This window comes from Rissa tridactyla, chromosome 5 (assembly GCF_028500815.1).
Source record: "Rissa tridactyla isolate bRisTri1 chromosome 5, bRisTri1.patW.cur.20221130, whole genome shotgun sequence".
Classification (NCBI taxonomy): domain Eukaryota; kingdom Metazoa; phylum Chordata; class Aves; order Charadriiformes; family Laridae; genus Rissa; species Rissa tridactyla.
Window position 1 is genome coordinate 8,496,257 of NC_071470.1, and position 13,556 is coordinate 8,509,812.

At 43.2% G+C, this 13,556-nt stretch overlaps 2 protein-coding genes across 19 annotated transcripts in view; one reads left to right on the top strand and one right to left on the bottom strand.

Annotated features, from left to right (window-relative positions):
• Positions 1-2,213: 2,213 nt before the first annotated feature.
• LOC128910407 (general transcription factor IIE subunit 1-like) lies at positions 2,214-10,629 on the top strand. Its single transcript, XM_054203563.1, has 6 exons — positions 2,214-3,884; positions 5,349-5,810; positions 7,230-7,431; positions 7,949-8,172; positions 8,571-8,816; positions 10,334-10,629. Exons 1-6 carry the CDS (start codon positions 3,767-3,769, stop codon positions 10,417-10,419), a joined length of 1,338 nt encoding a protein of 445 aa, XP_054059538.1. The 5' UTR covers positions 2,214-3,766; the 3' UTR covers positions 10,420-10,629.
• An 843-nt stretch (positions 10,630-11,472) lies between these two features.
• PCM1 (pericentriolar material 1) overlaps positions 11,473-13,556 on the bottom strand; it is a 46,731-nt gene continuing 44,647 nt past the window's right edge. For all 18 annotated transcript variants that reach the window (XM_054203546.1, XM_054203548.1, XM_054203552.1 and 15 more), the window contains 4 exons: positions 13,212-13,465; positions 12,896-12,988; positions 12,639-12,762; positions 11,473-11,811 (listed from right to left, as the gene is read on the bottom strand). In XM_054203546.1, coding sequence (XP_054059521.1) covers positions 11,786-11,811; positions 12,639-12,762; positions 12,896-12,988; positions 13,212-13,465 — 497 coding nt within the window. In that variant the 3' untranslated portion in view covers positions 11,473-11,785. The remainder of the gene's footprint in view (positions 11,812-12,638; positions 12,763-12,895; positions 12,989-13,211; positions 13,466-13,556) is intronic.

Here is a 13,556-nt window from a genome sequence, read left to right on the forward strand (position 1 = left end):
CGGACTGTAGTGTCTGGCAACCCGATTTCAACAGTGCTTTTAAACAGATGCCTAACCCATAAAGGGAAATAACAGTATTCATAACTTTATCTTCTAGAGAAATACAGTCCAAAATTGCTTTTTGTTTCTTTTTGAAGACATAAACCACCTAAGGAGAATAATAAGTAAAAATGCAAAAACCAGTAAACATATTAATTCCACCTTTTTTATTTGCAAGATATTCAAGTTTCCAGGTTGGTTTGCTTATGAAAGCTTCTAAAGACAAATTATGTCAGTTACCTGCACTAAATATTTGGTTTGCAACAACAACAAAAAAGGAGTTAATTATTATGTTGCTTTTAGTCTTCTAAAGTCAGGCTAATGGGCCCAGTAATCAAAGATTGCAGCCACTCGCATTTTCAGCCCTTGCCTGCTGTAGGTGGATTTTGTTGAGCAATAAGATCTATACCTTTATCATGACGCAATGTATGTAAGGCTGGATTCAGTCAGTTGCCAAGGAAATGTGATCTGGGGACTCTCTTGTTGCAGCTGGGCGGTAATTAGGGCTTATCACTGATGGCTCTAGGAAACGGCTGGGGAATACTTAAGCTTGTTTTGCAGTTACTTTGAGCTCTTGGGAAAGGAGCGATTCTTCTACAGGATCAGCCTCATGTTTTCTGCCTCTACGAGAGAGGTAACGATAAGGTTTTTCACTTATTTGCAAATGATACGGTTATATGAAGCCTGACAAGAGATTACCTCAATAAATCTTTCCAGGTTAGTGTCTTTAAGAGCGTGAGATAGGGAGTTTGTCTTCTCAGGCAGCTCAAGTAGAATGTTAATTAAGCAACTGGCTTCAGAGAAACCTTGCAGAACTTGCTCTAGATGATGCCTGTTAACTTGAAATTCTGCTTTTGGTAGTCGCCTGCCAAGGCAACGAGCAACTCCGTGTAGGTTTCCCAAAGCAAAAAGAGGATCCTCAAGGTAGTTCCTGCTTGTGGGGAAAGAAAGCCTGGCATTCCTCTCTCCTTGATGAAGCCTGCAATGGCTCCGTGGTAACCTCAAGCAGGAGGGCCTCTCAGGCACCTCCGTTACTGAATAATCTCAAAAATAGTAGATGTCATAAGAAGGTAGCCCCCGCTCTTGTAAAAACAAGTACTCTCAAAGCAGCTAAAGGTAGAATGTAGTCTGTGATTTGGAAGATATCTTGCCCATACATGCCATCAGCTGGAAAAAAAAGAAAAAAAAATATACAAGTAGCAAAATACCTGTGTCCTTAACGCAGAGCGTAGCTGAGCCGCAGAGCAGGTTCATGTTCAAAGGCCTTCTCTGTCTGCAGGGAGCTGCTCCTCTTCCTCCTCCTCTCCTTCAGGAGAGTGGCCTCAAGCTCCTCTTAGAGGAGAACTGCTGCCCGCGAGCTGAAAAACACGCAACAGCTTTTAAAAAATCCGCCGTTTTCCTGCATCGCAGGACTTCAGATTTGGCAATTATAAAATGGAGAGGTTTTTCAAAATGGCCTGGAGAAATACAGCCTCAAATATACCACAGCTCCGTAGAGAAAGCTCCCCCCCCCCCATTTCTGATTTTATGTAGTTTTTACTATAAAATACATACAGTTTTGGTTCTTTTGCAGCTTCTCGAGGGGGCTGTATTTTCTGTGAATGTTCTTTATTTGGCACAAACTCAGCCATTTTTGTAAGAGAAAGCCAGTTCCTTTTACATTGAATCAAAGGTTTGCATATCTAAATTTCCACAGCCAATGGAGAGTGGGCTTTATGGATTTGTTGTGGGAAAAAAAGCTTTTCACGCTTCTCCCAGGATATATTCGTAATATTTACGCTATGCGTGTATGTATGTATGGGGGGTTCTGTTGTGTGGGCGTGGTGGGGGTTTTTTGTGGGTGGTTTTTGGTTGTGGGTTTTCGGTTTGGGCGGTGGTGGTTTTTCTCTTTCCCTGAATACTTTCCGTGGCTGTAAGACCTGAAGAGCTTTTAACATTGAGGCGCTCGGAAGAACTTCAGCGCAGCCCAGACTTCCCAGCCCTTGGGAGCACCTGCTGGCTTTGGAGATGCGGGTACACAACGCGCGCCTGGGCTAAGGACTCGTCCGGAGAACTGATAGGTCAGCAAACCTCAAGCTTACAGTTCAGGTCCTACTCCTTCCTTAACGATGTTGTCGACTTATCTCACTCCCTTTGAAATGATTTCATTCTGTATTTGGCTTGGGGTAAGAAAAAACAGTCATGAGACCTGCTCCTAGCGCAAGTCCTTCAAGTGTCAGGGTTCTGCCCCCATTAGCCAAGGACTAGGCTAGGTACAGAACTGGTTTTGGCTTTTGTTCTTTTTTTTTTTTTTTTCAGTAGTGCCACAATCTAAGTGGAGTTCATCTAAAACTGACCCACACAGGGGCCACCTCGGCCCTTTTGGAGATGCTGGCCCAGACTAATGCACGTGACTGCTACCATCTCCCATACGGATGCTGGGGCTGCGCTTGGTGCTCCTCAGTGGGGCTGGACGGGGTTACAGAAATGGGCGATGGCTGCGTTCCTTGGGCACATACTGGAGGCTTTGGTGCCTCCATTCTCTGGGCTACTTGCCCACAGTGTAGAAGGACAAGGCTAAGGGCTCTCCAGAGCCTGAGGAGACTCAAAGCGACGCTCCTGATCTCTGGAGCTGGCTGAGGTCACTGTCCGTCCGTCCTTCCTGCTGAGTATAAGCCACTGCACAGAAACAAATTCCAAATCTGTGAGGCCAGAAAGAGGAAGAAAGATGAATCTTCAGCGTAAGTTAGTGTGGTGTTCTGTGGAAGAAGTCTGTGTTTGTCTCTGCTCCAGCAATCTCGTGGTTTATGCTCAAGTGCCCCTGGGGTCAGAACGCTGGAGAGCAGATGTGGGAATCCAGCCCGTAGCCCCGGGTCCAGAGCAGGAAATCTAAGCTGTCCTGCACACTGGTAGCTCCTCTGCTGTCTGAAGCTCCTCGGCCGTTCTCAACATACGTTCTCAACATCTCCTCTGCATACCCTTATCCTGCCTTCAAAGGCAAGCCTACCCAGCCCTAAGAGCAGAGAGCCCTTGCTGAGGGTGGGAAAGGGAAATTGCCTGCTGCGCGCAGCTGGGGCACGAACATGGTCAAGTGGCTCAAGGACGGCCACTGTGACTTGTTATCCAGCAGGTCTCCACACGCCTTTACCTGGCAGAAAACGCACTAGCTCATCTGTTGAGTAAAGAGGTGGAGATGGGATTGCAGTCACCAAGATTTTATTAAAACGTCTTTTCAGCAGACCAAGCTCCTGACTCTTGACTAGAGTATGGCCCTGTCCCACCACTGACACATCCTCACGCGTGTGCACAGACGGTGTGTCATACCCTTGCGAGGGCTTGACTGGCAGCAAGAACAGAATTCAGCTTCTGGGAGACTCGGTTGAACACCCGCTCAAGCTCTTGTGCTTTCCCGCCTGGGGAAGGGAACGTTGTCCCTCTAGTCATGAGATGAGCTACGCTAACACATGACAGTCAGGAGCACTGTTCAGTTAAACCTCTTTTGAGGATGAGGGCAAAGGAGAAGTGAAAGAGTAAAACTATAATAACAACCAAAAAATATTACTTCCTCCTCAAGGCTTTTGTGAAAAATCATAGAAATGCTCTTCTTACAGCCTGAGGAGGACTCTCATGGAACTGACATTCACAAAGCTTCTCTCCTTACTGTGGTTACATTTAACTCTCTTGGAACAGAACAGAAGAATTTAGGCTGGCCAGGACCTCCGGAGACCATCTGGTCCAACCCTTGCTCATGGCACAACTAGTCTCAAAGCCGGGTCAGGCTGCTTGGGTTCTTATCCAGTTGAGCTATGGAGACTCGACCTCCTCCCTGTTCCAGTGTTCCCCTGCTCTTCCAGTGGGAAGTAGAGGTCAGTGTGGTGCTGGTGCCTTTGGGGTTTTGAGCCTCAGACCATCAGGTTTATATTGTTAACCCAAAGGCAGCATTTCCCCCACAAGACGTGAATTTAGTTACGGCTCAACTGTGAAGCTACTGCAGATAAGTTTTGTTGGTTTAACCAGGGTTTCTGATGAAGGTCACCTGGAAGCTCTGTGTAGTGATATGCAGTCAACTGGGCTTGAGCAAGGTGCCCCTCAGCAACGGGTGCCATGCTGACCGTGCCACAAGATGCCATCCCACCAACCACCCACCTTTGGACCCGGTGGCTCCACCAGCACCATCGGGCTGCACCTCGCATGGTTCCCTGCAAAGCAATCTGGCCAGAGGCCAGATTTGTGGTATCAAATATTTCTATAGGATTTTAACATGCCTCAAAGAAGGGAATCAGGATGGTGCTTTATTGAAACATACCGTAATTTTTGCTTCTCCCTCCACTCCTTACAAATAAGAAGCAGTTAGGACAGTTGGACTGATTAAAATTAGTTACAGTCTACTGAATGGGATTAGGTTATTGCCAGAAGCCCGATTCGTGCAGGGGAGAAGAATACTGGGAGGAAAATGTTGTGCTGCAAGTGCTCCCTGGTGACTTCGCGTGGTGGAACAAGCAGGCACAGCCCCAGGCACACTGTGCTGGGTGAGGATACAAGATGGAGCGTCCCGTGCCCCAGCTTTGCTAGTGCTTTGTTTGACCACAGCAGCCAGCAGAAAAATCCCAAAGAGCAAGATCTTTGCCACAAAGGGAGATACAGACTCATCTATTTCACGTGTTGTTATCATAGAATGGTTTGGGTTGGAAGGGACCTTAAAGATTATCTAGTTCCAGCCCACATTGCTTTTGATGCAGCCCAGGATGTGGTTGGCTTTCTGGGCTGTGAGCGCATGTTGTTGGCTCATGTTGAGCTTCTCATCCACCAACACCCCCAAGTCCTTCTTGGCAGGGCTGCTCTCCATCCCTTCATCCCCCAGCCTGTGTTTGTGCTTATGAATGTGTGCTTATTTTCTGTGTTATGAATCAAGCTAAAGATTTTTTGCCTGGTGTTCACTTCAGACCTTACTTGGCTCCCTGTGAATGAAAACAGATTCTTCAGGCAGACCTAGACTTGCACGTTAACTATGCTGTCTCCTCTAAAGAGGATTATTATGAACTGTCTGTAAACCGTTCTCCTAGATATTGTCTGTAGGCCTTTACACAAGAGGACATGAATGTTTCCGGTGTAATCATGGTACCTGAAGATTAGGTGACCTTTGATATCTATCGATACGTTGGCCATCCCCAGGTGCTGGTTAGGGATTTTACATTAATCTGTTCAGTGGGGACTCCTGCAGAAGTGCAGACAGCAAACGACCTGCTCTGTACCTGTCTGCGAGCGCCGAGAAGGGTTCACCACGGCTCCCCTCCCTTCTGTTTGTTGTACAGCACTTCTCTTTCCAACAGCGGTTCAGCTCCTGATGGAAGAGCAAAACTTTATCACGGAGATCCCGGCAGTCCTGAAGCGTCTGGCCAAATATGTAGTGCGTGGTTTCTATGGAGTGGAGTATTCCCTGGCCCTCGACGTACTGATCCGCTACCCCTGCGTGAAGGAGGACGACTTGTTACAGCTGCTCAAGTACGAACGGAAACAACTGCGTACCGTCCTCAACACGCTCAAGGCCGACAAGCTCGTGAAGCTGCGGATGCGAGTTGAAACGGGGCCTAACGGGAAGAGCACAAGGCATAATTACTATTACATCAATTACAAGGTGCTGGTGGACGTGGTAAAATACAAACTGGATCACGTACGCCGGAAAATAGAGGCGGATGAGAGGGATTCAACTACCCGGTCCTCCTTTAAATGTCCATCTTGCTCCAGCACTTACACGGACCTGGAAGTCAATCAGCTCTTTGATATATTTACAGGTATGTTGCTTATGTCACTTATTTGCACTTAAAGAATAACTGATAGCACAAAATTAGCTCCTGTGCAAACTCCGCGGTAAAAGCACGTTTGTTAGGATGTACCCCTTGTTTGCTGGTGGGCAAGGGCCTGGGACGGGAGAAGCTGGGAGGTGAGGGCAAGGGGAAAAAGCTGTCTCTGTCCAACAGGCCAAGAAGAGGAAGAACAACCTTGAATGTACGAGCTGGGGTTGGGCATCAGATTTCAGGCTCAGCTTTTTTTGGAACAAGACGCTTAACCTGGGTTAAGATTACTCAGATACGATTCTCGTGAGTCCCGCTTCCTCATAAGGAAATGAGAATACAGTACTCCTTTTACCCCGTTTTAAATTTGTTAGTTCAGTTAATTTTGTTAGTTACATCTGTGTGTTCAGTTCTTCTGATGGAAGAGTAGGACCGGATGGACAGAGCTGTTTGCTGGCACCTACTGCAATGAGCGCGGTGCAGGAGCGGCCAGAAGCACGGTTCTGCCGCTCCTCTGCTGGAAACGGGGAAGTTCGGGCTCCTTCTAGGGCAACATGACGCATCCTCGGCAGGAGAGGCATCGCGGCTCGCGGGTTTCTTTTCTCTGGAATCAAAATGACTAAACAGAGAGCACTCTTTCAAAATGAGTTAAAACGGCATCGTATCGCACTACGTGGCTCTAAGCGCAGCTACGGTGCTGACGTCTGGGTCACGGTAGCCGGAAAGGAGCCCAGAGCCAGGCAGGATGAACTCTGCTCTGAGTGACTGACCCGAAATATCAGAGGCGGCTGTCGCTTCGCAAAAATCACCCCTTTGTGCTAAATGGAGGGACTTTGGCAAGTTACTGAAATACAGAGGTTGAGGCTGCTGACAGATTTTAATAAAATAGGCTTTAATTCTCTACTTATGTCATAAGCAAAAAAAAAAAAAAAAAAATGTTTTTAGTGTATGCTCTGACTCTAAATGAGTCTTCTTGAACTTTAGAACTCTGAACAACTAAAACCAGATGCTCTTTATGCTTGCAAATGCCTTCTCTTATGTTATGAACTAAGAAAAAGATGAAATCAGAGAAGAAAAAAATAAACCTTGCTATCTGATGGCGCTCCATGTCTAGGCAGCTTAATTTTTCCCCCCGTATAGACTTTTCTCTTGTATGGCAAGTGTGTCAATATCAGTCCTTCTAAGAAAAAATAATAATAATAAAATAAAAAAAAACCAAGACAACAAAAATACAACAAAAAAACTCCCCACCCCCCCCGGCTTGCCTGTATAACTTGAGTTCCCCTCGTTAACGTGAACAAACGTCCAGCGCAGTCAGAACATCTCGGTGATTGTCCAGGCTGTGGATTTCTTGACAAGGTACTGCTCACCCCTCGCATCCTGTGAACATGAGAATTTCCACTCTGGATGACCTTGCAGAGACTTTCCGCTGCACTTACTGCAACACTGAAGTGGAAGAAGACGCCTCGGCGCTTCCCAAGCGCGACGCTCGAACCCTGCTCGCCAAATTCAACGAGCAGATCGAACCCATCTTCGCGCTGCTGCGGGAGACTGAGGATATCGTTCTGCCGTACGACCTGCTGGAGCCTCAGCCAACAGAAATACCCGAGTTATCAGAAAGGTATAAAGATAACCCCAGAAATTCTGAGCAATACAAAACACCCCCCCAACTTTCCAGTTGTAAAATCTTCAATCTCGCAACCTACTTCCTACTCCACTCTTTGTTCAGTACTGTCAGCTGCTTAATGAAGAAGCCTGTAATATATATAAGCCGTTCTAAATTGTTGTCATGCATTTATAGTTTTATTTTTGCCCCTTTTTTGGGTTTAAGGAGTAATTTCACAGACTTGTCCTTTGGCTAATACGTTCACAGCCTTTCCTGTGCTCAAGTCGTGTTTCTGTGTCAGTGCGCTTCACCCAGGGATGCACAGCTGAAGAGACCACGCAAAAACAGTGGTTCAGAATCACTTGCCTCTTTGGTGAAGTAATGGGGAACGCAATTTTTTTAAATATAGAGCACTTGTTAAAGCTAGTCTGCTGACAAAACATGGTTTTTTTGGTCTTTCTTGACTGGGAACTGGGGGGGAAGGCGTCTTGCCTGTATTTAACCTGTCCAAAATGGGTGACGTTTCATTCAGCTTTGATCAGAAGGTGGGTTCGAGTGTGCTGGAATCCTGCGGCCGACCTGAAAAATGGGCCAACAGAAGTTCCTCTTTTGACAATATGTACACCCAAAACTTGGTTATCGATGTCCGAGACTCTGAGCCCAAGAAGAAAACGAGAGAGAAAGCAACTAAAGAGCAACCTATCTGGCTGTCAGAGAGCACTGTGGAAGGAGCAACAACAGCCAACAACAGCGTGGGTAAGTTTTAAGCATTAGCAAATACTTTTGTTCAGTAGCCTTGCTGTATTTAAATATAGCTTTCCCATTGAAAATGTAATAACTTGGCTTAGAATGTAGAGTAATGCTTCAATTCTGCACTAGTGGATATCAGATCTTAGTTTCTAAAAACTTGTCTTTAGACTGTTTAGGTAGAATTCCGAAAGCCAGAGGTCAGGTGCCAGGTCCCAAAACTTTTGTCTGTAACAGTCCAGTAACATCAGTGGTAATCTTTAAAGCAGAAAGCTCTTGGAAATGTCTGCACTTCCAGGAGAATTCTAAAGGGTGGGTAAAAAAGATCCAGAGTAGAAAAAACCATGTAGGATGCCTGTGGTAACTGTAAACTATTGACGCCTCTAACGCTTAGTGCTGTGTATTAGGAGTAAATGCTTCTGAAGAAACTGAAGAAAGCGTTAAAGAAACCGTCACCAATAACGAAATCATCAAGACTCTTCTGATCCACGAATCCAAGTCATCATCTAGCACAGACCAGGTTCCTGTTGTCAGAAGCAAACTACCTGAGTCGGGCAGTGACACCAGTGACTCTGAAGATGCCAAGCACTCCAGAGGAGCAGGAACGCAAGCAGCTGGCAGCAACTCTGACCAAGAGGAACAGGAAACGCAAGGTCCGATTGTAATGGTAGCTGGTCAGCCGCGTTCATATGCCGAAGTCAGTGAAAATCCAGAGCTTGTGTCTCTCATGACAAATGAGGAGAGAGAAGCTTATATAAAAGTAGGGCAAGAAATGTTCCAGGCTGTCTTTGAATAAATGTTCTATGAATATGCAACCTGTACAGAATGGGTGAAGGTTTCTCTTGAAATGAGACACTTAGTCTTACAGTTTAACTTATGTTCTTCAAAGTTTACCACTGAAGAGTTAAGTTTTGTTTGAACTCCTTGTTGTTATGCAAGGTAGCAACCCTGTAGAAATAACTACAGTTCAAAACACTAGCATTGCAGCAAAAGCAACCCGAAGTTGCTACGGGTTTTCTGTTGCCTTAATGCTTAGTTTTTGTGAACGCTGTAATTGGTTTTGGAGCACAAATCACTTCTGGATACAATATGGGGTCTGATGAAAATAAAGTTTCACAAGCAATGTTGCAATCTGTTGTAAGAAATCAATGATTCCACCTTCCTCCCAGAAGGAGCAGATACTTCCAGTACTGACGAGTCCAAGTCCAACAGGAGTTGGTTTCACTCTGCACCCCTGTGTTCTATGGTTTGTTAGGTCATTTGCTACACAGCAGGAACAGAGGGGTGTTATACAGCAAACCCCATCTTGGGGAAGAGACCCAGCTCTGGCTTCTTAACTTTCATCCTAAAAAATCATTAGATCTGAATTCTTTGTACTCCTTGCTCCACACAGCTGTCTCTGAAGTCATGAACTGCAATGGACACTGGACAGTAAAGAATAACATTCTTTTTGGTCCAGATTAGTAAGGAAGCCAAGTCATGTATCAAGCAGAAGACTGCTTCTCCTATCTCCTTCACACAGTCTCCTATACTCTTTTTTTAAGCAAGATCTTCTCTACTACCACTGAAAAACCTTCTACTTGAACTGAACTACGTATGTATAGAAGGACTGGCATCAGAATAAAAGAGTGCTTGACTTCCTCAGCAATTCTACTGTTTGTGCCCTCATAGTCTACTTTCAGTATCCAAAGCTCAAGCTGAAACACAGGAGGTTCCCTCTGAACGTTAGGGAACACTTTTTGACTGTGAAAGTGACAGAGCACTAGCACCAGCTCCCCAGAGAGGCTGCAGAGTCTCCATCCTTGGAGATATTAAAAAGCCATCTGGGCATAGGCTTGAGCAACCAGCTCTGCATGGCCCTGCTTGAGCAGGGGGGTTGGACAAGATGACCTCCAGAGATCCCTGCCAACCTCAACCACTCTGTGAAGGACATATGACCAAAGAAACACCATCTCAGTGCATTGTTCCTACAGACCGTTCCAGGGCAAGAATTCAGGAGCGGTGCATGCTCATGAGCTTTAGAGTTTAATGATTTACCATATAAACTAGGTTTGTCTCAAATATGCACAAATGTTGTTCTACTTTATGAAAAAGTCCTCTTTTAGATCTAGTGAATGATTCTTGTGCCAAGTCAGTAATTAAAAACTTTAACTTTGTTTTGCTTTCCCAGGTTTGCCTTTGTCACAATGTCCTCAAAATTGCCAAGTTTTTCCTGCACACAGTATCCCCATGAGTTTAAACCTGCGCAGTAACTAAGGTATCTTCAAACCTTTCATTAGACTTTTGTCTTTGAAGATTAAACGTATGTGATTGTAATCTGCCATTTCAAAATTCATTCATAACACCTGGAGACACTCAGAACCAACAAACTAAAAGAAATAATAAAAGAAATCGCAGAAGAATCGCACTCATTTTATTCAAACTTCAGGCATATTTCAGCTTCACTGTCGCTAGACTGCCACAGCATAGAGCCGTATTATTACGCTAAGCTCACGAGGAAGACAAGCCTGAATTAAAGATGACCATTGCCTTTGAACTGCTTTGAGAAAAGCCTTGTATTTGTTTAAGGTAAACAGGATCTCTATCATGCAGCAAATCTGCTGAATAAGCTATTTCTACCTCAATTTCACGACTTAGCTACTCTGATCTGAAAAACTGAAGAAAACTTTTGTTCTGGTTCAAGTTTTCTGATCTACTTTTCTACAATCCTAATTCCGCCTTTGCCATGAGACTTCATTAGGTGCTGACTTTAACCGTTTTTTTAAACATTAACTTTAATTGCTATTTCCTAAATTTCTTCCTTCCTACATGAAAACCCTCTACAAGGTCAAATACTTTAGGAACGAGTTCTACAGGCTTTCAATTGCAGCAATTTTAAGTGTGACATGTGAAAGGATACTCAACATTTTCAGACCAGTTTATCCCTTTGCGTACTGAAAGTGCAAAACAGAAAATGCAGAAAAACACAGATGGTTTCTGCAGTTAAGTACAAAACCAAGGAATTTACTTCACCTCGGATAAATGTGCTGCTAGAAATTAATTCCACTGGCCAACAACAAGAATTTTTCTGTTTCGTTTTGGTTCTGGTTTTTTTTTTTTTTTACAGTCCAGCTATACGTAGGCTATAAAGACAACATGTAGGTGTGTACCATGTCTACACCTCGTATTTGTAGAAGTTGGAAAACAAGAAAAAAAGAGATTCTTATCCCAGGAAAGTCAGCAGTGTTTCTCTAAAGAGGAGTAACAAACTGCTACAGCAAACTCTGCATACCATTTTTTAAGCCAGAGGAAAATCTTTCAAAAGACAAATTTACAGACAAGTCCAAACTTTATTTAAAACTACCATTTTGAACAATTTTAAAATTACTAAACAAGTCACAATAAAAAATAAAAAAAAAGATTAAGACAGAAAAAGAACAGTGCAGCAAAACTGAATAGAAGAGGATTCAGTTCCAGCTGTTCCAACTGCCCCAGGCAGAAGTTAGCATACCTATCCCTATGAGGCAGTGTGTCAAAGATTTTACATTTTTATACACTTCCAGAGTTCTGGGAAATTAGTGCTGATCTTCCATACGCATTTGTATACATGGAGTTTATAAATGCAGGTATCTTCAGGTTATTCTCATGCGCTCTGAGCTCCAAAAGTTTCTGTAAAATAAGAGGATATTCATTATTGTCTAAGAGCAACAAAAGCAACATTTCAACTCCTTGTAAGCATCCATTAAAAGCACTTTGATGAAATACCAGAAAACTACCACCATCAGAATACTCAATTGATGCACTTATATATGCCATTACTATACCCTCCACGGGAAGACTACAAGCCTAACAATACAATACCATAACTGGTGTCACAATATCAACATTATATTTAAAAAAAAAAAGTTTCCTTGACCTTCATTACCATTAAGTTTTTGTAGCTGCATAAGTACTGTTTTATGACAGTGACACGCCTTTATTGCTGTCATACACGCTGAAAGTTTTTTCCACCTCATGGTAGGCATCATATAGAAGATAACTTTATTTTCCCTATTCACAGATACTTTACTATTCTGAAAAGTCTCTTGAAATTTTCTATTACAAAACCACTGAGCAGTCTGTGAGCAAATTATATTGAGCATTATTAAAATCAGATAATAGCAATTAGAATTTGCAAAATTTTTAAACCCAAGCTTGTGTTACAAGTACAAAAACACTATTCCCTTTCAGTAAGTTTCAAAACTATTAATTTATAACATGCATTTTAATTATGTTTATTTTTATTAGCCACAGAATCAAAGAGAAGTATACAGGAAGAACATGGAATGCAAAATCCCTTCATATCAATACATCATTTTCAAATGCACAATAACCAAAAGCGTATTTTTTCAGCACCACAGTAACTGCTTACAATCAGTGATAACAAGATATTGAAATTTTAGGCATTCTGGAGTGTTTTCCCACTACATGTAGAGGATTTAGAAAATAATCTTTACCAGGTTCTTTCAGAGTTTGGGCGTCTCCTACTAATTCTTGATCTTGAGCTCCACCTCCATCCAGTAATTCATCAGACAAACTGTTGGTTTGCGCCTCGGTTGCCATTTTCTTCATTAAATCTGCCTTTGTAACAGATAAACCAAAAAAGAAAAAAAAAAAAATCAAAGTTCTGGATAATTCTTACCACCATCTAGATAATTAAGACATTTAGGGTGTGCACTTCTAAACAACAGCCCCACAAGCAATAGCAAAATACCTCTGAATACACTGCAAGTTTAAGAGGCAAGTCTTCAACTTTCACAAAGTCATCTTCGTCAGATTTTTGACTGACATTCCCAGAACCAGCTTCCTGTTAAGAAAAATAGTGACATTTAAGAGAATAGTGTTACTTTTTTTTATTTTCACTCCAAAACTAGATTTGTGACTATTGTAATAAAGTACATCAAAAAGCAATGCCCATACCGAATTTGCAGATGAACACTGAACAAGACTAGAAATAAACTAGAAACACCACTGAAAGAGAAAAAAGCTTCTGTTTTCTCTTGGATGTATCTTAACTGAAATATACGTACAAATTCATTCACCAACACAGGTGACTCCGTATCAGGGCTGCCAGCCATGGAGCTGTCGGAACTTGCAGCAGATGATTTGTTTCCTACACACGTTGTATCTAGTGTTTGAGTTTCATTTACTGGTAAAGATGAGCTTGACTCTTCTGTTTTCATACTGGCTGTTATAAAGGATTCTGGGGTATTGACCGGTAAAGGCGGTGTATTCTCCATGACATTGAGGTAATGAGGCAAAATTGGAGCCACATCTTGTTCACCTAAACCCACAAAACTACATTTTAAAAATGTATAGATTGTAAAGGATTCTGAGCATACAAAAATCTCAGATTATTTTTTTACAAATTATTA

Coding starts and splice junctions, on each gene's coding strand:
- LOC128910407 (XM_054203563.1), top strand. CDS start 3,767: ATGGCACAACTAGTCTCAAAGCCGGGTCAGGCTGCTTGGGTTCTTATC. Junction 5,811..7,229: donor GCTCTTTGATATATTTACAG/GTATGTTGCTTA, acceptor ATGACCTTGCAG/AGACTTTCCGCTGCACTTAC. Junction 7,432..7,948: donor ATACCCGAGTTATCAGAAAG/GTATAAAGATAA, acceptor CGTTTCATTCAG/CTTTGATCAGAAGGTGGGTT.